This window comes from Trematomus bernacchii, unplaced genomic scaffold (assembly GCF_902827165.1).
Source record: "Trematomus bernacchii unplaced genomic scaffold, fTreBer1.1, whole genome shotgun sequence".
NCBI lineage: Eukaryota > Metazoa > Chordata > Actinopteri > Perciformes > Nototheniidae > Trematomus > Trematomus bernacchii.
The window spans coordinates 3,242,298-3,268,354 of NW_022987625.1; the positions used below are offsets into that span (position 1 = coordinate 3,242,298).

Sequence of the window (26,057 nt, forward strand, 5' to 3'; positions counted from 1 at the left end):
AACATTAACTCTTTCCTCCCCTCTCAGACAAAGTGGAGTTGACGTCTAACGGGCTGGAGAGCAGTCGTGGGGGCGTGGCCCATCACACCCCTCCTCCCCCCTCTCCGTCGGGCCGATCTCCGGCTGCCAGCAGCAGCAGCAGCAGCCCCTCTCCGGGTCAGGACGCTCTGGGACCGGCCCCGCCCGCAGAGCCCGGCCCTAACCCCCCCCCCAACACAGAGCAGGCCAGCAACAGCAGCACAGAGCCCTCCACAGAGACACTGCCCACAGGGTAAGATCATTTGGGGACAAAGACAAAGTAACAGCTAGCTTCTTAATGAACCTCGAGCAGGCCCTTTAGCACAGTCATTGTGACATTTATAAATACGCATAAGATGAATCAAAACGTCATGGAAAAACTTTCAGCCTCCAGAGGGATTTTCTCTCCCACATGCACTCATAAGATATCTTACGGAATAGATGCCGTAAAATGTGAATTGTGTCTCTCTCACCCTCACTCTCTCTCCCTCCCTCTCTCTCTCTCTCCCTCCCTCTCTCTCTCTTCAGCTGGGAGCAGAGGGTGTTGCCTCATGGCAGAGTGTACTACGTCGACCACAACACCAAAACCACAACCTGGGAGAGACCACTGCCACCAGGGTACGCCTGTTACATTTTTACATGTGTTTTTTTATCGATACATTGATTTGTTTTTCCACACATTACAGTAAGCCCATGTTAGGCTGACCAATAAGCTTGGCTTAACATCAGATATTTTTCAGCCTGTCATCTCTCCAACCTGATAATTATTTTCCAGCACAAAACTTGGATTTCTCAATATCATGCCACAAATAAGGAAATTAGATAGATTGCCTTCAATTTGTAAAAATGCCATAAGCCCTTTAAGAAGAGCTTGTTATTAACTGCTTGGATAAATTGAGGGATTCATATTTGTTACAGTTACTTCAGCAACATAAATACTGTGGTCTGAATGTTAAAAGCCTTATTTTTTATTAGCTTTGGGAGTATTTTTGTATGTTTATAAAACACAAATAATGTATTTGTTAGATAAGGAAAGAATCAGATTTCAGCGATTCCATTGAAATGTATTGAATTATCCTCCAAATTGAGCAGATCGAATGCAGAGAATAAAGAGTCTTCTTGTTTCTTGTTTATTTTAAAAAGGGATATGTTCTCGGTTATACAGTAACTAAACACATTGTAATTGGTCATGAATCACCCAGTGTGACCACAGTAATTGTGTGCGAAGGCATCATAAGGAGAACACAGTTTTCTGCCTCTCTGTAGAGAGCAGTCGAGGAACACAGGCCGTCTCTTTTATGACATCTAAACATTATTTATTGATGTTCACTGAGTGTGTGTGAGACTGGGTGACAGAGAAAAAAGAGAGGCTGCTTTTAGAAAAAGGTGTCCCCACCCCATTCGCCAAACTTCACCTCCCATCTCAGTTTTTCCACACAAGGAACGAGAGGGGGCCCGGAGAACAAAAGTCCTTTCTTAGAGCCACATGGACCTCCATCCACCACGCTGCTGGCTGCTGGCCGCGTGGCCCTTCAGAGGGTCAATTAGCAAGCTAATGCCGGGCTCTAGATGCACACACCAGGAACTGTTTAGAGGCTGGGGGGGGCCGGGGGCAGGGTGGGGGTTGTTAGGCAATCGAGGTTTGGGAGCTGAAATAATGAAAGCCAGACTGAGGAGAGCTCCTGAGTCTATATATCAAACGTGATACAGCACCAGAGACGGAAGAAGTACTCGGATCCTTTACTTAAGAAGAAGTACAAATACTATGGTCTTAAAATACTCCATTACAAGTAAAAATCCTTAATACAAAATGTTACTTTAGTAGAATAATAACTTATATATACTAACAGTATCAAAAGGAAAATTAGTAAATATGCACAGTGGCTTTTTTCCTTTAATATAATATTAGATTGTACAGATTTTCCCCTCCCTACATATGTCAGAGCATTTTTATGTTTGCAATGTGGAGCCAACTTTTAGATACTAAAAAGTACTGGGTTGTGTTTGTGTGTGTTGGTAGTGCAGTACAGCATCAAATCACATAAGAAAAGCCTTTGTTTTTGGTAAAAGGAAACTAGTAGCTATGAGTGTTAAATAAATGTACTGGAGTTTAAGTATATAGTAGCATAATATTTATTTTAGCAAATGCCAGTTTTTAAATCAGTGCTATATTCCAGACTGGCACATCTGCAAAAGCAAACTGTCAATCATCCGAACAAAGAGTAAAACACACTGCAAACATGGCTCCTTCACTGCAGTACACTATAATGTACTTTCATTTTGACACAGATAACCGACAGCGAACGTGAAGAAATGGGCAGTATTGTGTCTGAAACCACAGAACAGAAACATTTAATAACAGAAATAAGAACAGGAAACTGAGGCTACAATCCGCATAGGCTCACCAAAACTTGATTGAAAAAACGTTGCCTGGTCTGATGAGTCTCGATTTCTGCAGTGACATTCGGAGGGTAGGGTCAGAATTTGTCGTAAACAACATGAAAGCATGGAAATATATAATATCATATATATAATATCTTATAATAAATCACTGGATTTTGATTATTGATGCTTGAATTTGTTCTTACAGCTGTAAAGGAGGAGCTTATTTTAAGTAATTTGCTTTACCTGCTGCTGCATATCTTGACCTTTAATACATACAGTATGTCATGTTTTACATTAACATTTCAATCTGTAAAATAATTTGCTAATAAAGTTGTCAAATAATAAAAAGTGCAATTTGCCTTTCAAACTGTAGAGAAGTAGAAATATAAAGTAGCATAAATAAAAAATGCTCAGATAAAGTACCTCAAAATAGTACTTAAGTAGAGTACTTGAGTTAATGTACTGTATTACATTCCACCACTGGTTCCCAGATATGCATGGAGTAGATAGTCAATGAAAAGACTTGTACGAAGAGTTAAAGTGAGATAGCAGAACTAAGTAGAGACTCTGAGACATGTTGGGCTCTGGGTTTTTCCTTGGCTCCAGTAAATAACTAGCTAATGCTAATATCAAAGAGCGAACAGTGTTTACTTGCCTTTTTAAGAGGAAGCTCAGAGGCATAGTGGTCAGAGAGACCAAATAACTCTCTGTTTGCAATCATCCCCTCTGCTGAGGTGTCCTTGAGCCAGATACTGCAACCTACGAGCTCTCTGGGTGCTGTCATGTAGCTGAGACTTCTGACCACAAAAGAAAATGGATGTTCCCTTTAGGAGACATTTATGCAAATCAGCTCATCTAGTGAACTGTTGTTTCTGAGTTTTATCTTCAGGCTGATAATGTGCACCATGTGGACTCAGCGGCAACATTGGTAAATACATTCAGAGTTTTAGACCCTAGAAATACCATTGGCACTTAACAAACATACTTACATTATTTTGACTGCTCCAAACACTCACTTGAGCAGAAAATGCAGATTAACCCGCTGGAGGAAATAGTGCCAACAAATGGTCAACTCCTAACATTGAGTAACTTTTTCTAAAAACTAAAGGGCTCTGTTGGGACCTTAATAATTATTTAAAATAATTAAAGTTTATATTTGTGACTTTTTTTTCTTTCTATAGTAACAAAAAAGATTCATTGTGTCTTTTTGAAGACTGTCATATTGTTGTTAGCATGGTCAGGTCCAGCCATGCCATTAGCACATCATCTCATACAGCAAACACAACATGAGTGATTATAAACACAGAATTGTCCATTCTTATTATCCTTCTTGTTGTATGCTAATGTTAATGCACAATATAGTTGCTAGGTTCAAACCCCACTGCAGTCAGCATGTCGTTGTGTCCCTGGGCAAGACACTTCACCCCAAATTGCTCCTGCAGGGATTGTCCACAGTATTGAGTATGTAAGTCGCTTTGGATAAAAGCGACTAACATGTAATGTGTTGCCATAAATTAGTCTCTCTGCGTTTCTGCGCTGGGCTAATGCTAATAATGCTAATGCGAGGATAATAAAATGGCGGCTTCACAAAACTTTTTGGGAGTTTTACGGGGCGTGGTTTGCATTCCGCCCAGCCAATCAGACATAGGAACCTTTTACTCCCACAAAAGTACCTGCTCTCTAGCAGGGACGGAAAAGGGGGTAAAAAGGTTCTCATGAACTAATTTTAGTTCCGGCTCTTTTTGGTGTGAACGCGACATTTCGGAACTATATCCGAACTAAAGTGGGAAAAGTACTGCGGTGTGAACGTGCCTATAGAGATCTTAGTAATGCCACTGGCAGGCACTGCCATGCCATTAGCACATCATCTCATACAGCAAACACAACATGAGTGATTATAAACACAGAATTGTCCATTCTTATTATCCTTCTTGTTGTATACTAATGTTAATGCACAATATAGTTGCTAACCCCTGAGACAAATAGTTACCAGTTTGAGTTACCAGTGGACATGAATGGTACACTAATGAGGTTTGGCCCTTCCAACTGCAACGTCCCTGGTTGGAATCACACGTCATTTTCATCTGAAGACAAACACATGCCAAGGGCCACACGCTCGACCTGGTCATCACAAACTCCGCCCCCATCAGCAATCTGCTAGTGTATGACCTGGGGGTGTCTGACCACAAGACCATCTCAATGGAGCTGTCTTTCCAGTCCCCACTCAGCAAACCCAAGCGCAAAATCCGCTTCAGGAACCTGAGGAACATCAACCCGGACACCATGACCTTGGACCTCCAGCATCTTTCTTCCGCCAACTTCTTATCAGTAAATGAGTCAGTGGAATATTGCAACCAGTCCCTCAACAGTCTCCTTGATCTGCACGCCCCCCTCAAAACCAGGATGGTCACGTTCGCGCGCTCAGCCCCTTGGTACACTGGCGAGCTGCGGAGAATGAAGACAGCTGGGCGTGTCCTTGAGCGGCGGCTCAAGGCCTCAGGACTCACTGCCTACGCACAGTCCCTCAGAGATGCACGGTCCCAGTACTACTCCTCCATCATCAACAACAGTACTGGAAACTCCAAGCAACTCTTCTCCACCATCAACCACCTCCTCAAACCCCAAAGTCCACTACACTCCGACTCCACTGAGAAGCAGTGTAGCAACTTCGCTGCCTTCTTCAAAAACAAAGTTGACACCATCCGCTCCCTCCTCTCTAGCCCCTCTGCACCTCCCGTTCCAACTGCCGACCCACAGCCTGGGACAACACAGCCTCTCCGCTGTTTCACGGACATCTCTCAGCGAGAGGTTGAGGGCATCGTTAGGAGGATGAAGCCTTCCACCTGTGTCCTGGACCCCCTTCCGTCAGCTCTGGTGAAATCCTACATCAGTACCATGAGCCCCATGATCACTAAGATCGTAAACCTCTCTCTCCAGGCTGGCCATGTCCCCTCTGCCCTCAAAACCGCTGTCATCAAACCTCGTCTCAAAAAACCCTCCCTTGACCCGGGAGTCCTGGCCAACTACAGACCCATTTCCAACCTCCCATTTCTATCAAAGGTGCTGGAAAGAACCATCTAAACTCAAACAACATATTCGAGAAGTTCCAGTCTGGTTTCCGCTCAGGCCACAGCACAGAAACTTCCCTGGTCAGGGTCACCAACGACCTGCTGATGACGGCTGATGCTGGCTCTCCCTCTCTCCTCATCCTCCTCGATCTCACTGCAGCTTTCGACACAGTCGATCACGGCATCCTCCTCCACCATCGGACTCTCTGACTCTCCCCTTGACTGGTTCAGATCTTACCTCATCGGGAGAACAGAGTACGTCTCGTTGGGTGAGGCAGAGTCGGGTACCCATGATGTCACCTGTGGTGTCCCTCAAGGATCAGTTCTCGGCCCCACCCTATTCACACTCTAGATGGCTTGTATCATCAGCCGACATGGAGTATCATTCCATTGTTACGCTGATGACACCTCAGGATCAACCCTACCTCCTCTGCAGCCCTGCCTTCACCCACACTTACTGCCTGCCTGGAGGAGATACAGGCGTGGATGAAGCAAAAACTTCCTGAAACTGAACAGCTCCAAGACCGAAGCCATTATAGTTGGCACCTCACACCAGGTTCGGTCATCCACCATCACCACCATCACCTTCTCCGGCCAGGACATTACCCTCTCCTCAACAGTCACCACCATGGGTGTGAAAATTGACGCCCATCTGACCTTTGAGGCTCACATTAAACAGCTGTGCAAGAACTCCTTCTATCACCTCAGGAACATCGCCAAACTCCGCCCCACACTCACTCTAAAGGCTTCTAAATTCTCTAATTTCCCCTCCTCGACTCCTATCCTCGTGACTTAGTCCCGCCCACAGGAGATGCGAGCGGAGGAGTCGAGGAGGGGAACCGAGGAGAGAGGAGTGGAAGCAGCAGGCGGTTAGAGAAATGAGAACTCCTCTCCTCTGAGCGGTCATTTTAAAGAGACATCCGTTAATGATGACAGGAGGCACAGCAGCCCTCTGTCTGATGGACAGATGTGTTCATGATGACTTATATATTTACTTTTAATTCATTCACAGTGCGGTATAATGAGACAATAACAGGCTACAGATGCGGACATTTATATAAATATATTAGGGCTGTTTAATCGCGATTAATCGCATGATTGTCCATAGTTAATCGCGATTAATCGCAAATTAATTATCTGTTCTAAATGTACCTTAGAGGATATTTTTACAAGTTTTTAATACTCTTATCAACATATGAGTGGACAAATATGCTTTATATGTTGTTTATTATCATTTGAACAATGACAAATATTCTCATGAATATTAAACACAACAACCTGAACATTACAAATATTCACCTCAATTCAACCTGGAACCTCTCTCATACAGTGTGTGTGTGTGTGTGTGTGTGTGTGTGTGTGTGTGTGTGTGTGTGTGTGTGTGTGTGTGTGTGTGTGTGTGTGTGTGTGTGTGTGTGTGTGTGTGTGTGTGTGTGTGTGTGTGTGTGTGTGTGTGTGTGTGTGTGTGTGTGTGTGTGTGTGTGTGTGTGTGTGTGTGTGTGTGTGTGTGTGTGTGTGTGTGTGTGTGTGTGTGTGTGTGTGTGTGTGTGTGTGTGTGTGTGTGTGTGTGGTGTGTGTGTGTGTGTGTGTGTGTGTGTGTGTGTGTGTTGTGTGTGTGTGTGTGTGTGTGTGTGTGTGTGTGTGTGTGTGTGTGTGTGTGTGTGTGTGTGTGTGTGTGTGGATCGTTGGAGCTATGTGCAGCTCAAGGCATATATGCTCGAACGGGAGCTGCCTGGATGCTGCAATCATGTTGCGCGCACTATCCGTGCTGACTTTTCGTACAATGTCCCACTGTCTGGCTACCTGCATAAAGTCAAGTGCTCGGCGCAGTTGTCGGCGAAATGTCGCTCCTCTGTTTTCATTGAAACAGCTCCTTATATCCGTTAGCGCAGCTAGCACCAGATGCTAACAACAACAGGACCAAGCTCCGTACTATGGGAGACCGGGCTTTCTGCTCGGCTGTGGAATGCTCTCCCCGAGCACATGAGAGCACCACAGACCGTGGAGGCTTTTACAAAATATTCAATAGAGCCTTTTCCTAGACCTTTTATCTTATTTATTACTACCCTTTTATTTTGTTATTGTTTGTTTGTACTGCTTTTTATTCATTCTACCGTGTTGTGTACTGTTTTTATTTTGTTCCATGCTAAATGCTTGTAGCATACTTCGGAATCTTGAACTCAGATATGAAGTGCGTTATAAATTAACCCATTATTATTATTATTATTATTATTATTACTGACACAGAAACACAGCAGATGCATGCCTGTTGTCACGCAGAAACTGGCGTCCTCCATTGTTTCCCTCAGCGGTGTTGTAATCGGGGGCTGCCATTGTCTTTTTGAAGTGAAATATTGTTAATAACTTCAGAGGCTCAGCCAAAACTAGTTGATAACACCACAAAAAACCAGTTCCCTTCAAAGCTAACCACTGAATATGTGTTTGGTTTATTTTCTTAACTTTTTTGTATTGGCTATACATATAGGATAGGTAAATCACAAAAAAGAAACAAGAAAAAGTAAAGAATAAAACATGTGCATTCTTATATTTGTGACCGTTTTACATCTCACAACCAGGCGACATTCCCATCCTTTCATATTTAATAATGTATTTCTCCATGTCCCCCTCCACCCTACTTTTTACACTTTTATCCCCTTATTCCCTCTTTTTCCTCCCACTCTCCCTCCTCCCCTTACTGTTTTCTTGTCTATTTTTTTCATTTCTGTCTTTTTATATCAGTTCCGTTACTATCAGCAGCCCAGCTTTTATTATAACCTCCCATTATTGACGTGCCCTAAAGCAGATGTTGTTAAAAGACACAAGCCACCCCCCCCCAATTCACCCCCTCTCTGTTTCCCCTCAGCTGGGAGAAGCGAGTGGACCAGCGGGGAAGGTTACTACTATGTGGACCTACAACACCAGAACCACCACATGGCAGAGGCCCACAGCGGAGTCTGTGCGCAGCTACCAGCAGGTGGCAGAGCCAGCGCAGGCCAGCTGCAGGGCGGCCATGCACCAGTTCAGCCAGCGCTTCCTCTACCAGGTACATGTGGAGCACATTAAAAAGAGGTGCAGGAATGAGTCCTACAACCCGGAAATGAGTTAGCATTTTTACCGCTTGCAGTTCCCTAGTCTTGAAATATTTTTGATGTTTTTTTGACGTTAGATGCTTGAAATAAGATCTGGGGTCAAGCTAAAGAGATTCTCAAAATGTGTTCTACGACATATAATGTTTTCAGTAAATACCCCACTAGTGAACGTCTGAAGCTTCTTTGTGTCATTGAAACGGAGGTTGCTATCCAGTGGCTAAATGAGACGACAGAACTCGAACATTAGCTCCAACATTAGGTCCTTTAGCTTAGCTGTGCTAACGTGAATTTTTGTGACCATGATGCAGTCTGCTTATGGCACAACGTTGTGATTTTGGCAATTGCATTTACGCTTCAAAATCACAAAGTGGTGTTAATATATGGAGATTATCCTGCTAAACAAAACGTGTAGGTATCATAACGATTATTAGCCACAGATCTAATTTCCTGCTTTATTCTGAAAACCAATAATGGGACCTCACTAAGTCAAGATGAACAAAGGATTAGTGCTTTCCTATGAAATATGCTTGTCCCCCAATAGGTCAGCAATATGCATCTTTATCAATGGATCAACCAAAAGGGCTCATTAAACAAAATACAAACAGCTTGACTGAAAATAATGGTGTGTTTACCAGAAATGTGTATGTAAATGGCCAACAGTCTGACGTACATCTTTGTAAAAGGGTTTTGCCCTTTAGTTCATTGATGTTAGTGGCATCAGAAATAATTATTTATACTGGGAATAAAGTCTCCTGGGATTTTTTTGCTGCTGTCTTTATCATTTAAAGAGGCCATATTCTGCTTTTTGGGGTTTTCCCTTTTGTGTGTTGTATAGGTTTTTGTGCACTCTGTGCCCCTGCCTGCAACACCTCCATTGGATTCCTCCGTTTACTTCTGGAACATAATGACATCACTATTACCTCATTCACACCAACGCAACTCCGGTTCAAGCTCCGTGCTAGAGCTTTTCAGGTTCAGAACCGGTTCTTCGGTTTAGCTCCGGCTCTTTTCACACCGCCCAGAGTCCGACTGGTGCTGCGTCATTGCGTCATCGTTTGCGTCATGACGTAACCGTTTGCGTGCCTGCTTCATAAAGCCAAACCGTGCGGAAACCCCTCACAGCTCACACCGACAACAACAACAATGGCCGATTGTGTTGAAGCGCTACTCGTTTTGGTTTTGCTCTGTCGAAACGAAATGGAAGACCAGTAGGTAGCTGGTCTCTTCAGTGGACCACTGCTGCTTGTTAAGTTTCTCCATCGTTGTGTACAAACTGGATTAAACGCGGGCTTTTTGTTGTTCAGGAGTTGATCCCGCCCCTGCCCCCGCCTCCACGTAAGCGTGACGTATGCGGTGCTTTTGCTGTAGCCGGACAATTTTTTGGTGCTTGAAACTAACCGGATTCCGGAGCTAAGAGGCTGCTCTGCTGCGGTGTGAACAGGAACACCCGGTGCTTTTCAAGCTCCAGCTCCGAACCGGCCCTGAAACACCGTTGGTGTGAATGAGGTATATGTAACACCTGCACTCCTATTGGCTAGAGCTCCAACACATTGTATTTGATAGGCTAAAGGGCTAGACATCTCCAAGCAGTTGGCATCCTCTTAGATTATGTTAATTAATCATAGCCCACACTTATATAGCATTTTCAATGATGGTATGTGTTGGGGAATAATTCTCCTAGATATCCACCTTTTGCCCTTTGACGTTTAATTCTCCTAGATATCCACCTTTTGCCCTTTAACGTTTAATTCTCCTAGATATCCACCTTTTGCCCTTTGACGTTTATGACCAACCCTGACATCTGTTATCTCCCTTAAGGAAGGGGCTGCTTCAGCCATATGTTGTTGTTACCAGTTTATGACCGGGCAACTCTCGGTCACAAATGGTTTATTGTTGTGGGTACACTGGAACACTTCCTACTTGGGGTTTGTGGACTCCAAGGTGTGAAATCTTCGAGGCCATAAGCGTCAGACGCAAGGTTTTCCCCACAGTATGCATAAAAAACACCTACACAATACAGACAAGAGAAGCAAGAGGGAAGATGTTTTAGATAGTCTTCTTTTGAGGTCCTTTGATATTTAAACGGCCTCAGTTTAGACGTAATTCTGTCCTTCTGCATACCGCATCATTTATGAGAATACATGTCATAAACATTAACACAACATATTCGAGGTGGTTTAAATAACATATCCGTATTTATTTATTTCTCCAAGTTATGTTTTTGTGTGCACTGAGGAGTCTCAAACAGGCGTTTGTTTAATCATTTTAAGATTGGCTTTAATCAATGTTTGAAAATGAATTCTTCATATTTGATAAATGAGAGGTAACATTTTATTTATTTCCACATATTTCTCTGCATTCTTCCTTCTGCCAACGGTGTCGCAGTTTCTCGTCTCTCCCGTTTGTGTGCTTAGTGCGTACGCATGGGTTAGAGTTTGCGTGGAGGACCGCACATTTTCCCGTCAAGTTAGTATTTTATAAATCGCAAACATTGCGTAGAAACTGGCGTACGCCATTTTTTGAGCGTATATCCCTTTATAAATGAGGCCCCTGGTGCTGTTGCTGCTGACTTTTACTGGTTTATTGTCCACTGGCCTTTACAGTAGCTCTTGGCAGGTGATCATTTTGGACCCTGGTAATAAGAATAAAAAGTAAATAAGATCTCTGTTAATGCTGCCCTTAAGAATGGAAAGTTAACTCACATATTCCTGTAAGACTCAAATTAGATGAACGCATTAGTAACAGTCAGATGTCATTTCCTCTGGTTTAGGGCTGGGTATGAAACTTTAACTAGAGAATGCAATTCCTGAAGAAATTGCTAGTGGGAATGCTTTATGCTGAAAAGCTGATGCTAAACTGCTATGCTGAAATGTAATGTGTAAGAAGAAAGTGAAGAATTTAGATTGAAATGATACATGAACACTGGGGATTTGAATGTGTGATGAGAGAAGAAAAGAAAGTAAAAAGGCTTGGAAAAGCAGCAGAATATTTTAACTGCAAACTTTTGAACTAACTTGATGGTGAATGATCTGTCGCCATGGCAACGGCATTTGATGACGCCCCATAATACGCTTAGATGCGTTGATGGCTGCATCGTTACCAAACCTGTGAAGTTTTGGGCCGTTTGGAACATTTTCACTGAAGTTATGAGAAAAGTGTGTTTCATGGCGAGCATTGTGTTGCCATGGCAACAGCATTTGAAGAAAAACTAAAGGTGTGCGGCTGTGAGGAAATATCAGCCTGAAATTACAATGGGTTGTAATGGAGACATGTTGAACGTTTTTGTCACTTCATGCCCTCAAGAGGCATTTTGTTGAATTATTTTGCTTAATTATTTGTCATTTTTCAAGCTACGAGATGTTTTCCTACGTTTATCATGAAAAATTATGTCTCAGGAATGTAGGGTTCGGGAATTATGGCAGTTTTAAAAAAAATATATGAAGGTAAATTTCAAGATTTGCTACCCTCTAGCTGTGACATCACGCACTCTAGTTAATGTTAAAATCTGAAGAAAACCTCTTTAACAAGGTCTGAACAATGTTTAATATCTCTAAAAGTAAGAATCAGATTTAAAAGTTGTGTTACACGAATAATGTCAGAAACATAACATGTAACATTTTAAAGTTGGAATGAGGTTTCTGAGTGAAAGTATGAATGAACAGTTAGCAGTTGAAGTCGCATGAAGATTGTTCAAGTCTGAAGATTTTCTCCATTGACTTCAATGGTTAAAAATGGGATGTATTATGGGATGTATCTCTGGAATTATGAAAGTTATGAATGATAAAAGTAATAGCCATCGATTCCCGACCGAGCTGAACGTTTTGATGTTTGAACCGAGTTTCTGCGATGTTGAATGCAAGAGAAGAGGTGCAAAATTATAGCGGAATAATAATAATTTTGTCCGTAGAATAACATTTAGTGGGAATGCTGTATCAGCATTCCCACTAAATAAAGTTGGAGTACTGAACCAAATGTGTTCACAGCACTTAGTCTGTAAAGTATCAAAGCTGACATTAGATTCTTACTCCTGTTTCTTTATTGTGGGATCAGATTTTTTTTATTTGAGTCAAAGCTTTGCTAATTTTAAACAATCTAAACGACATTTGCTCGTGTTAAGACACACTTAAAGGCTGAAACATGTAGCTTTTTGTTTCAGATTGCACTTCTTTCCACCTTTTTTTTTTTTTAAATGTTGGCAATGCTTAGGAAAAGGTTCTTAAAGAGCTGCTTTAATGTTCAAAAAGCTTTTTATTTGTTCTCATACTGCAGCACCTCTTTTCACCCTCTGTCTGAAACCAGAGCCCAGTCTGCTCTGTTGTGATTAGTCAACCGCTTGTCATGAACAATGTGTTGAAGCACTAGCCAATAGAAGCGCAGGTGTTACATAGTGATGTCATTATGTTATGGAAGTAAACGAAGGAGTCCAATCGAGGCGTTTCAGGCCGGGGAGGAGGGGAGAGTGTGTGGGGAGAACACAGGGATTTTAGCCTTTGCAGACCATTTACATGCACAAAAACCTATAGAACACACTAGAGGAAAGGGAACACCACAAAAAGCAGAGCAGGGTGTCTTTAATGCAGGTGGGTACGTTCAGGTTACTTGGAAGTGTCACGATAAACTGAGGTTAAATGTCAGAAAGGTGACACTGCACACGCTCTCTCCACGTTGGGATAGAAAAATATAAGTTGGGGGTAGGATGGAAACTTTTCCTCCTCTGTACTTGTTTCCTCCCTCCCTCCCTGAGTGTGTGTGAGAAAAGCCAATAGGCAGCTCTGCCCTCCATGTTGATAGTGCACTGCTCTGTCTTGGAATGCCCACACTGCTGATAGCAGCTACTATTTATGGCCCCAGTGTGTGTGAACAAGGAAACACACACAAAAGAGCTCATAGTTTCACTGTGAGCTCATCCACATGTTCTACTGCCCCACTGACAGGCTCACATGAACTATAGAAATAATTCTATAATTCGTTGTCCTATCATGCCATTAAAAGAACTGGGTTTGTCTCTTTAATATCCTGTGGCTGTGTGTGTGTGTGTGTGTGTGTGTGTGTGTGTGTGTGTGTGTGTGTGGTGTTTGTGTGTGTGTGTGTTTGTGTGTGTGTTGTGTGTGTGTGTGTGTGTGTTGTGTTGTGTGTGTGTGTGTGTGTGTGCTGTGTGTGTGTGTATGTGTGTGTGTGTGTGTGTGTGTGTGTGTGTGTGTGTGTGTGTGTGTGTGTGTGTGTGTGTGTGTGTGTGTGTGTGTGTGTGTGTGTGTGTGTGTGTGTGTGTGTGTGTTAATGTGGAAGCTGATGTGTGTAAATCACATGCTCCTCCTCTCAGAGTGTGTGTTTGAGCAGACGTGTTCACAGGGCTGTAATGTCGAGGTCAGGTGCCACATTTCTTTTCTGTGGCACATGACAACCAAAGAGGGTCCGGGGGCTGCTATCCATCCACCATGTAACGGGTGTCTGCGTGCCCAAACACACCCACAATTATACACACATTGTGTAAAGTTGGGCCTCTGAAAACTCATAAACACAACCACAAAAGTGTGTGTGTGTGTGTGTGTGTGTGTGTGTGTGTGTGTGTGTGTGTGTGTGTGTGTGTGTGTGTGTGTGTGTGTGTGTGTGTGTGTGTGTGTGTGTGTGTGTGTGTGGTGTGTGTGTGTGTGTGTGTGTGTGTGTGTGTGTGTGTGTGTGTAGTGTGTGTGTGTGTGTGTGTGTGTGTGTGTGTGTGTGTGTGTGTGTGTGTGTGTGTGTTGTGTGTGGTGTGTGTGTGTGTGTGTGTGTGTGTGTGTGTGTGTGTGTGTGTGTTTTAATTGCAGCTCGTTAGGAACCCCAGAGAGCGCAGCCTCAGGGTCATTAACTTCTGTTTCCGGCTCGCCCGTCTCCCTTCCCCCCCTTCTCTTCACCTTTACCGGTCTTTCTTTCTTTTAACCTCTATCCCTCCCCTTAACCCCACCCCCCTCCAATCATTCTGTCAAATCTCCAAAATCCCCCAAATCTCAAAATCACCCTTTTCCGCATTGTGGAGAAATGTATTGATTTTAAACTCAGCTAATTTCTTAAACCTTTCTTTTTCTACTTTCACCTTAACTTGTTGCTTCTATCTTTTTACTCCCTCCTCTCACTCCCCTCTGAATTCTCCCTCATGTACTCCCTCCACTCTCCTCTATGACTTTCTGTCCATCCTGGCTGGAACAAGGAGCCCTAACAGCAGCACCTGAATCAGCCCTGTGTTTTATCACAGTGGCTGAATGTCACGTTCACTTATGTTTACACACAAGCCGTCAGTTCTCATGTTTCCATAGGTTGTTTATGATCTCTGAAAGGACCATGAACAGGAGGGATTTCAACTATTTGGTTTTGTTAACATGTTATGAATAAAAGAAAGAAACAAGTCCTTTCATTCGACTGTTTAAGTGAGGTTTACTCTCTGGTGGTTTTATTGAACAACCACACATTGTATCTTATTTTTGAAATACCTTGTTTTATTTTCCCATGTATCAAAGCACCATTCTGATATTTTCCAAACTTTACCAATAGACAAAAGAGTGGTTATGTGTTCATTAAGAGATGGACACTGTGGGTCTCATCTCAGACACATTTTAAGCCTATATTTGTTGACATTTTGACACATATTCCCCCAGTAAAAGCATGCCAAATTAGCTTTTACCTGTTCATATTTGCAACATAATCCATGGAGGTGCAGACAACTATTAGTGTATTACTTTTAGATCTTAAAAAATATAATGATTGTCCTGAAATGTCTTGATTTATCTGTGGTAGACTTCATATAATGCTGTCCTTGGAAAATCACACTAACTGTAAAAAAGTACGTGTATCATGTCTATTTATGTCTGACTGACTTATGACTCATAGAAAGAGCATGAATCATGAAGCAAATGTAGCAATAAGGCATTAAGAGTTTTGAAGGAGTGTGATATCCTCCATGCGCTGTCACACCCGCTGCTGACTGGAAAGGGAGCAAATCAGCAGGAAAACTACCAAGACTAACTTATATCACTTGCTGGCACTCCCTCCCAGTTGTTATTTGTCTTTTGTGGTACACTGAGTATACTTTGGTTGATTGGACCAATTTACTATTGGCCAAAACTCATTTTAAAATTGTATTCTGTTAGTCTATTCTGCTTTTTCGTGTTTTCCGTTCCTGTAGTCTTATATAGGTTGTTGTGCATGTAAATGGTTTGCAAAGACTAAAATCCTTGTGTTCCCTCCAGAGGGAATGTGTTTACTTCAGGAACATAGTGATATCACATTGTAACACTGCCGCTTCTATTGGCTAGCGCAACACATTTGACCAATCACAACAGAGCCGGCGAGCTGACAAATCAGAGCAGACTGAGCTTTTTGAACATTAAAGCAAGGAGACATGTAACAGTAGAGGCACTTAATACTAATATGAACCTGAAAATGAGCATGATAGGGCCCCTTTCAGCAAAACCAGCAAATTAACGTTTAATAAAATAATAGGTTATAACAAGACCTAATAACCAGAGATCATCATAAAACTCTTAGGTCAACCTTTAAAGTGGACCTATTATGCTATATTGGACAAATATATTGTAGGGCCATACCTATACAAAACATGTCTGTGAAGTTTTTTGCTTAAAATACCAAACAGTTCACCCATTGTAGCCATGCCTCATACTGCTCACACCCCTCTATTCCAGTCCTGTTAGAGAAACACGGATTTTGGGTCCTTAGCTTGAAAAAAAAAAAAAAAAGAGGAGGCGGAGCTAATGCCTGATCAGAATTCTACCGGAGATAAAGTTAAATTCTGCTGTGATAAAACGCCATCCTGTTCTAAACCACATCAAGGATTATTTCTGAAACAGTATGGAGCTCAAATGCTTTTTCTCTTGCAGGTTTACCACAAGTTGAGTTCCTTTTTTTATTTCCTGCTTTTTAAACACATGTGCTCTCCAGTACAGGTTAGCTCTGAGTGTTAGCGAGGCTTGCTAATGTAAACAAAGACGAGATTACGTCCAAAACACGTCAGGCATTGTTTCTGATAGCAACTTTCTGTGGGTCCGCTGCCGATTTGACGTCAGACCTCTAGTCTGTGTGATCCTGTTATCCCCTTCCTCTCCCTGTGTACAGAGATGTGCCTCCTCTTTGAGAACAAGTGACAAGTCGTCTATGCAACAGCAATGTGGCTTCAGATTTTACACAAACTTCAATTTGTTTTACTTATTCTTCTGAAGCCGCATTGGTGGTAAAAGTGTTAAAACATGAGAATAGCGACGAGCTTAAGCTGCCTTTGTCAGCTGTGGAACCTGGCCTTGAAATGCTCCTTTATGGCGTTTTACTTCCATATCCATAACACCCTGCCATTATTTCACACGTTTCTGCCAACATGCTGCTTTCCCTCTCTTCCTTTCCCTCCCTTGTTTTCTCAGTCTCTCTTTCTTTCCTCCCCCCCAACCTCCCTCTGTCTGGAAGCTGCTGAGGAGCTGAATGGTCAGAGCCAGGATGAAGTCATCTTGTCTTTATATCATTATATTCTCCTTTTACCTTTTTTAGTCACAGAAAACCCATATGGGTGGGGTGCAGACGCATAGATTGGCTGTCGATGGGAGCGACACACACACACAAACACACACCCTTTAACCCTGTGTGCCCACTCTGGCCCCTCCAGCAGGCCCCATCCTTTCCATCCCGCTCCCTCACAGTTTCCATGACAGATCCACTTTAAATGGGCACAGTCACATTTCTGTGTGCTTCGTAAAGTTACGTTGACATATGGTGGATAATCGTGAACTTTGTCTTCTCAGGAAACAATCATCACTTTTGTGGTGCAACCAGCCTCAGTAAAAAAAAAACTTTGAAGCGCCACCAGCTTTCATTTGGAAAATGTTTTTTATATTTTAGTGTAGCTAATAAAGGACAAGAAGCGCTAACTGTGCTGCCATTACCAGTAATCTAAGAGAAGGAGAAGAAACTGAATCTTTTCCACTTTTTTTTATGATGTTCTCAATGTGTAATGTTTTTGTTTTTTTATATTTGTCTTTTTACAATCACCAAATAGAACTCCCCACCTTTTTATGTACAGGGCCGCTAACAGGAGCCAGTGTTACATGTTGTCATAGAGGGTCTTGTGCTCCGCCTGCTGATCCAGTTAATGGTGTTGCAGGTTTTTGCAACACACCTACACCTTTGATAAACATGGCGTAGCATGGAAACCCATCAGCAGCCACTAATTCCCAACAAGCGCCTTTTCAGCTACTTTTCCATTCAAGCTAATATATTCATGCGAGTGTATGTGTTTGTATTCCAACATAAGAACGTACACATTGACGGACTGTTTGCCACGGACAAACTTTCCACACCAGGGCACACACACTTTTTTTTCACTGTGCGTGTGTGTATATGAGTGCAGGCTGAGTAAACCCCACAGTTGTTTCCAGGCCCAGGGTGAATAAAGGTGCCTTTTGTCAGGCCTGGGGTGGGTTGGGGCGACCGGTGAGGAGGCGGGGGGGGAGGTGTCCAGTCTGGAACAAGCATGAATGTTTCCTCAGTTCCCTCAGACATCGCACTTTCCTGCCTACTTTCACAGCAGCGCTAGAAGAGAGCGAGAGGAGGAGGAGGACCTCAGGGTGGAGTAGGGAGGGGTCCCAGGGTGGAGGAAGAGGTGGGGTGTGTTTGAGGAGGTGAGCGGGAAGCCGGGGGGCGGGGCTTGCATCCAGCAAGTGAGCTCATTGGAACAGCGTTGTTGTTTTATCCTCCTACCGAGCGTGTAGTTTTTGGAAGGCATACGAGCCGCCGGCGGACAGCTCCCTCAGTTGCCCCTGACCGCCTCAGCAGAGAGGAGCCCCCCCACCCTTAACACCTTCACACACACACACCAACCTGCCTCACTTACCCACAGGAATCATCCCTGGTTTTGTGAGTTTGCGGAGTCAAGGCTTGACTTGATTGTCCAAATGTGGGAAAACTTTACTGAGTGAGTTTTTTTTATTTCTTATTTTTCTTACTCGTCTGAACATTCCGGTTCCCTTCTTGCGTTACTTTTTGGGTTGTTTTTCTCCTCCTCATGCGACTTTGAGAAACAGTGGACACACAATGTACAACGAGGACAAGCTTTGAGAGAAAAAGCAGCACGGAGTGAAGAACAGTGGATGGAGACAGAAAGGTGTCCTAATCGGATTTGTTTTGTCTCTCTCTGTTTCTCCCTCAGCCATCCGGTGCTCCGGTGGAAAATGACCCTCTGGGCGGGCTGCCTCCTGGATGGGGTAAGTTTGCCGAACACAAGCTCCGGACAAATTTCACCTTCTTTGAGGATTTCTGACCTGTTATCAGAAGGTTCACTACTGTATTCAGATTGTATTCCTGCTGGAGGTGTTGAAGTACATGTGGTCAGTCAGGATTCCTACCTTTTTTAAATCAAAACCTGAAATGCTGGCCAGTATTCTGTTGGGAATTTGAATTACTCGTGCCAGTAGTCAACAGTGAAGCAATGCCATTTATCATAAAAAACCTAATGCTCTTCAAGCTGGGCTTTATGTTTCTGCACACAGCTGTAAGGAAGTGAGGTTTGGGAGTATTGGTGTAAAATGTTTTCAGCATTTTCTCTTATCCACACACTCTGAGCACATATTTGATCACATCACACATCGACATCAGAAACAATTCTTTTCTGTGGCTTTTATTATTTGCCTTATTTATTGTAGTCCCCAGTGTTCATTACATTGTTGGAGTACTGGATTTAATGCCTATTGGTTCCTTTTCAACCCTCTGCTCATGTTATGCCACTTCATCCCTATACACTACCTCTGCCCTTAAGTCACAGATGACAGAGACTGTGTTATTGATGGGACTCTTCATCTTCCAACATTACCCCAAATGAGTAATGTAATGGGATCCATGTAGATCATACACACACACACAATCATTCATTCATAAAGAAACGCAGTTGGCAACCCCCATCAGCATTTCCTTAGACTTCATGTTCACTCCGAAAAGCCTCACTCTCTGCCCATGATGCCTTTTCAACATGTTGCGGTACGTCGAGACGAAAACCTCAATTATCTCTCTGGCTCAGATCGGCTCCTCTGGCGCTCTTTTCATCTGCGGTTGCTTCCCTCGCTTTTTTTTAAGGCTCAGATTCAAAAAGAGAAGGAGAAGAGAGAAGAGGGAAAGATGGAGGAGAAGCAACATATATAGTGGTGAATGAAAGAAACCAAAAAATGGGGGATGGGGGTTCAAACTGGATAGTATAGTGGGGGTGGAGTGGGTGGAGGAGTAAGTAAGAGTTGCAATGTGAGCACTACTGTTTCTGGGCCCTCCACACACTGCTGTTAATGAGACAAAGATGTGAGGGGGGGGAGGGGGGAGGGGGGAGGATGGGGCACCAACTGCTCTCTCATGAGACCAGCGGCCTACCATACACACACACACACACACACACACACACACACACACACACACACACACACACACACTTCCATAATTTGCCTCCCTACATCTTGACTTCCAAACACCCCCACCACGACCTTGTTGCCACACACACACACACACACACACACACACACACACACACACACACACACACACACACACTCTTACCCCGGTGAGGTATTTAAATCAAGTCTCGGCAAAATATCACACAGACCTGCAGGTTTTCTATCATGGTGGTGAGATATTTTTTTCTCTTAATCAGAAAAAAGAAAGTGAGCAGAGTAGTTCAGCGACAGAGACGCTCAGGCCCTCTGATCTTTTAGATTCTCCCGAGTTCTTTCACTATCCTCCAACTTTTCCTCCTAACATCACAAATCCCATTACGCTAATTGTTTCCGCATGTTCTGTTTGTGTCCACAGAGAAGCGTCAGGACAATGGCAGAATTTACTTTGTCAACCACAACACACGGACCACACAGTGGGACGACCCCCGGACCCAAGGGTGAGAATTAGAAAAATAATTAATGTGTGTGTGTGATGGCGTGTGTGTGTCTGCATGTGTTTGCCTGCTTGTTAGAGGGTACGCTGCTTCTGGTGTTTGCTCGTACTGAAAAATATAAATGTCTCATACACGGGCAGTATGATGACAGAGGGGTCCTTTACATTGTGAGGTGTTTCTCACTTGGAAATAATTGAAGGAATTTGACAAAATCTCTGGAGCAGTCCATTCAAATAAAAAAATAAGGACTTGAGCATGACAAACTTTATAATTAATGATGGACTGTTCAAAGCATTAAAAGAAAATTAGAAAGATTTGGAAACTTTTTAGGCTCTTATCCTACAATTAGTTTATTTGATAATTTTTCTGGCATCACCCTCTACTTCCTTTACTTTTAAACGCTGCCTGAGCTGAATGCTTTCCCTCACCTCACTCATTCTCATTGAACTTCTTGGTTAGTACATTTCACACATCTTCTTCAGGGCATCTTCTTCTGTAGAAGTGTTTCTGTAAAAGCTGTTAGTGGCCTCTGTTTGTGCCTCTCATTCGTTACATTACACTAAGCAGTCTCTCACAAACCCATTTACTGCTGCTCTGAAGGGATTTACAGAATACCCAAACTTTTCTTACCATCTGTAGGCAAGGCCTGTTTACAAAATAGCACGTTTCAACGCATGGCAATACAAGTGCTTTACACAAACAAAAAAAGTAACATTTAGTTCAACAGAAACGCATTGTAAACAGACAATTAATTACATCAAAAATCATCAAAGTCATTAAAAGGCGGGAAAAAATACAAATTCTAACCTGTAATACCTTTTTAATCTGGTAAAAAAATATTATTATTATTTTTAATTTGCAGCCTGAATTTCTTCTAATTGGACGCATTTTTTTATCATCAGAACTGATTTAATAAGTGTCACTGGGTATCTGGTTAGCTCTGTGAAATGTAATTCATTAGAGGCAAAAACTGCAGCTAGGGTGGAACAGGAATTATTGGCCACACACTCTTGTGTTTATAATAGGATAACATTTAATATGGGCCTCTCTGGACTTTATTCTGAGTTCATCTCCAGAGTTTAGAAGCCGTCTGAATCAGTCAAACTTCCCTCAGAGGAGACTATCTCCCCCCGGGCACGGCTGTGATTTAGTTCCAGGGCTGTAGATCCACAGGTTGGAGGGGAGGGGTGTTAGTTTCATCCCCAGGACGGGGCCCTGTGGCTGGGACCGTGCTCACTGCCCTCTCCCTGTTGCAGGATGATCAAGGAGCACCCCCTGCCCCCGGGCTGGGAGATGAAGTACACCGCCGAGGGAGTCAGATATTTTGTGGACCACAACTCGCGCAACACCAGCTTTAAAGACCCCCGACCCGGGTTTGAGTCAGGGTAAATATTCTCTCAGCCCTACTTCCTCCTCCCAAAGCTGCTTTTTTCTAAATCAAATTATGTCACAGGCCGAGGCAAAGACATGTCTGTCCTTCAGTTCTTGAATCAATAAGAACTAATAAAAAAATGTTAGCCAGTTAGTTTTATAATTGCACAATGATTTGCCTTAGTCGGACATAACTGCAATGCCAATATTGATCTAGAAACCTTGAAAAAGGTCAAAACTGTCTTAATCTAAACCACATCATCTTTTGATTTGACCTGCCTTTTTATTGAGCCCGTGTTTACTCCATTGCCTTTCATTTCTATTTTTCAATATTCATTTGAGCCAGACAGAATAAACGTAAGCCTCACAGGTATTTTAACATGAAGTCATATGTTCAACATGTTCATGCTAGTAGCTCTCTCTCTCACACACACACACACACACACACACACACACACACACACACACACACACACACACACACACACACACACACCACACACACACACACACACACACACACACACACACACACACACCTCTTCCCCTCAGCCTGTGGATGTTTGCCTAGCTTGAAGAAGTCTCGAATCCCACCGCAAAGTCAGGAGAATGTGCAGATGTGCATCAACTGATTGTGTGTGTGTGTGTGTGTGTGTGTGTGTGTGTGTGTGTGTGTGTGTGTGTGTGTGTGTGTGTGTGTGTGTGTGTGTGTGTGTGTGTGTGTGTGTGTGTGTGTGTGTGTGGTGTGTGTGTGTGTGTGTGTGTGTGTGTGTGTGTGTGTGTGTGTGTGTGTGTGTGTGTGTGTGTGTGTGTGTGTGTGTGTGTGTGTTCTTTTGGCACTCAAGTGTGTATTAGCTTGTGGTGTGTGTGTGTGTGAGCTAGAAGCCGTTTTCCTGCTGATATTTGAACATATTTTTATCACGGTGGTCATGCAGGGCTCCTGAGTGTTTTCTACTGCAGCAGTGTGTGTGCCGCTGCGGTCTCCATTTCCTCACCAGACCGGGAAGAGCCTGGCAGCTAGGCCAGAATAAACCAGACACATTACAGGCCGCCGTCTTCTTCTCTCCCCTCATTTCACTCTCTCTTCCCATCCTCCCATTATCTTTCTCTCCCTGCGTCTCAGCCTCGCTGCTGACTCAGCACATATCCTGTGTGTGTGCAGTGTGTTGAGCTTATACTAACACAGCTGCAGGCCCAGACTCACTCTGTCTTTGAGACTCAGGCACAGCAAGTGTGAGAACAGAATAGGCACTGACCAGCAACACGGGACATGAGGCCTTCTTAAAGGAGAGCTCCATGTTTCTGATCAACAGAAACGTGACGTGTTTGAGTCACTTTATTAACACTGTCGTTTTTATCATGATTCCCTAAGGGAATTTGCTCGAGCAGTTTAGAATTGACCAAATACCTCTCTTCCTTCTCTCCTTGTGTGTGTGTGCAGGTCACGGCAGGGCGGCTCACCGGGAGCTTACGACCGCAGCTTCAGGTGGAAGTACCACCAGTTCCGCTTCCTGTGCCATGTAAGTGTGAAATGGAGTCTGACGCCACAACTAGACTCTGCCTGCACCTCTCCTTTATCTCTGTGTTGTGTGTATCACTGCGTTTTCAATTAAAATAACATTTCAATTGTTTAAATGTTCTTTTTTAATAAAGAAAATGTTCACACTGAAATAGAGTGGTATCTAGCCATGAAGATAGTTTTGTCTGTATTTTCACCAGATTTAGTTATATCAAAGATTTTTTCCTCCCCTCCATAAAGTGGAAGTGAATGGAAGTCGTTGTGTATCCCTTTTTGAAACACTGTTATGAACACTTATTATAATACACAAAACACATTATAAGTGGAGTTTTTATCGGTCCAAAAACATATTATTTTTCAGTGCTCTGTGTGCCATAAACAAACCTCCATTCACCTCCATTGTGTTGGCTGGAGGCAGAAAACTCAGTGCTGAACAAATAGAACAAAGTCTGCCTGGCTAGATGCCATAGAGGGAAAAAGCAGCATCAATTTGATATGTATCTAATAATATTGAGCTGCATATATTTACCATCTACTATAGAAAAAGCCAGTATGTGTACTGAATATACCCGCTTGAAGTACTCGCCCCTGTTCAGTATAGTAAGGGTGTTGTTAGCAAAGATGTAATGGTAAAAATGTAATAAAGTTAAAGTTAGAGATGGGGGTTAAGTCAACCAGCAGCTGTTAATGTCTTCGAATGTGTCGTAAGGTCTTACTGACTGAGAACTGTTTCACAAATGATATGGAGTTATTTTTTGTCTCTCTCCAGTCCAATGCCTTGCCCAGCCATGTGAAGATCTCAGTGTCCAGACAGACTCTGTTTGAGGACTCCTTTCAGCAGGTCAGAGACCAACCCAACAAATTGAAATATGTTGAATGAATGTCCTCAAATGTTGCCTGTTAAAACGTTTTGTGTGTTTGTTAATGATAAATGTTGTTCTGTCATTAGATCATGAATGTGAAGCCATACGACCTTCGCCGCAGACTCTACATCATCATGAGAGGAGAGGAGGGGCTGGACTACGGCGGCATCGCCAGGTGAGAGCCACCACAAAACAAACGCACCTTCTTCTTCCCCTATGAACTGGTGTGAGGTGCTACAGCTTGTGATTGAACCCTTTAGTTTTTTGTGATGGTGAGGGTGTGTTTCTCCTGCTCTTTCATCACTCTTCATCTCTGCCCCAGCTTCCTCCTACACTGCATCTCAGTTTCAGACAGGAAACTATTAAAGATCTTAAAGAGGCATCGGGCATTACGTGGTGTTGAGATTTCTGCTTTTAAAACGTACTGTTGTCCAATTGATACACAACTCTTCACCTGAATGGTGTCAGGCATTTCTGTGTGTTGGATTAACATTCTCCACACTCTTGCAACATCTCTGTCCTCCTTGCTTTACCCACCCATCCCATGTATCCACCCCCCCCCCCCTGCTGTGCCAGGTGTACCTCCTTTCTGTGTATGTTGTTATTTTTTCTGTCTGTGGTCTTCCTCATTGTTTCTGTTTGGTTTTGCATTGTGTCTCTGTCTCCAGTGTCACGTCAGTGGTTTTACCCTATGGTAGGTGACATCATGCTGTTCTACCACAGGGTAGAACCACGGACGGGATGTTGCGAGGTGTCTGCGTCCGTCCGTCCGTCCATATCCCCCTCCCATAACCCCCCAGGGGGTCCGGGGCGTTGGGAGCGTTTGGTTGTGGTGCTGCAGCTGGTGGTGGTGCTGCTTCATTCTGTCTAACATGCAGTACTCCACTGTCTCATTGTGTCTGTTTGACTCTGTATTTATCCTTCATGTTGTGTGTTTGTCTCTGAGTTCATGAGGATAGGATGTGTGCAAATGTGGTTTATATTCAAATAAATGCCACTATCCAAAGAAAAGAAAAGAAATCTAATTTCTTGATAGCTGGTCCAAAGAAGACTAAAATAAAAAACCTCTAGATTAGGAAACAGCTTTATACTACTTTGAGTTATAATTCTACATTTTGCTTATTTACTCTACGCTTATTATTTTTCCAAAGGGTTCCACGTTAGGATCCACTCTGTGTGTCCTGACTCTTAATGGAAGTAGTACCTTTTATACTCCTAAATAAAGTCTGGATCCTATTCATTAACATTACATATGGTTTGTTCAAATCAACCAAAACTGAAGTTCAAGAACCAAATGTACCAAATGTAATTCAGGATTTATTATTACAGGATTTGGAATCTTTCTTGGGAAGTCACATCAAAACTAGCTTTATTGAATATCTATAAATGCTTAATATTGAATATATGAAAATATAAAATAAAATCATTTCACAAATGAAGAACTATTTTACTCGGTATGAGATAAGTTTTGACGCTTTACTGGCACCAGCTCATCACATAAAACCATGGTTAATTTAAAATACCATATTAAGTGATGGCAATGCTGAAAGAAATCTTGTGTGGTGTTCAAACATGAGTGGACTTAACTCAACTCCTCCTGTAATATGATGTCAAAGCAACCTGGTAATAATGAAGGCAACATGTAAAGCTCCTTTAGCTGGGAAATAGCTGGTAATATCAAGGAGAAGCTGCCAGTCAGATCTCAGCGGCTACAATTACTTTTATTTTTTTTTTTATTATAATTAATACAAATTCCAAATACAATGTGTAATTTCTTTGGAGGAGTTAGAGTTACTGAGTTAGATTGTGAGTGAAGTTGTTTGTTATTATCTCTAAACTGTGTTT

General features: G+C 42.9%; 1 protein-coding gene across 1 annotated transcript in view; it reads left to right on the forward strand.

Moving 5' to 3' along the window:
* wwp2 (WW domain containing E3 ubiquitin protein ligase 2) overlaps positions 1-26,057 on the forward strand; it is a 59,936-nt gene that overhangs the window by 27,743 nt on the left and 6,136 nt on the right. Inside the window, 11 exon segments of the mRNA XM_034132888.1 lie at positions 28-271; positions 547-636; positions 8,335-8,365; positions 8,367-8,381; positions 8,383-8,514; positions 18,741-18,795; positions 20,381-20,462; positions 21,716-21,844; positions 23,272-23,350; positions 24,119-24,190; positions 24,299-24,387. Coding sequence (XP_033988779.1) covers positions 28-271; positions 547-636; positions 8,335-8,365; positions 8,367-8,381; positions 8,383-8,514; positions 18,741-18,795; positions 20,381-20,462; positions 21,716-21,844; positions 23,272-23,350; positions 24,119-24,190; positions 24,299-24,387 — 1,018 coding nt within the window.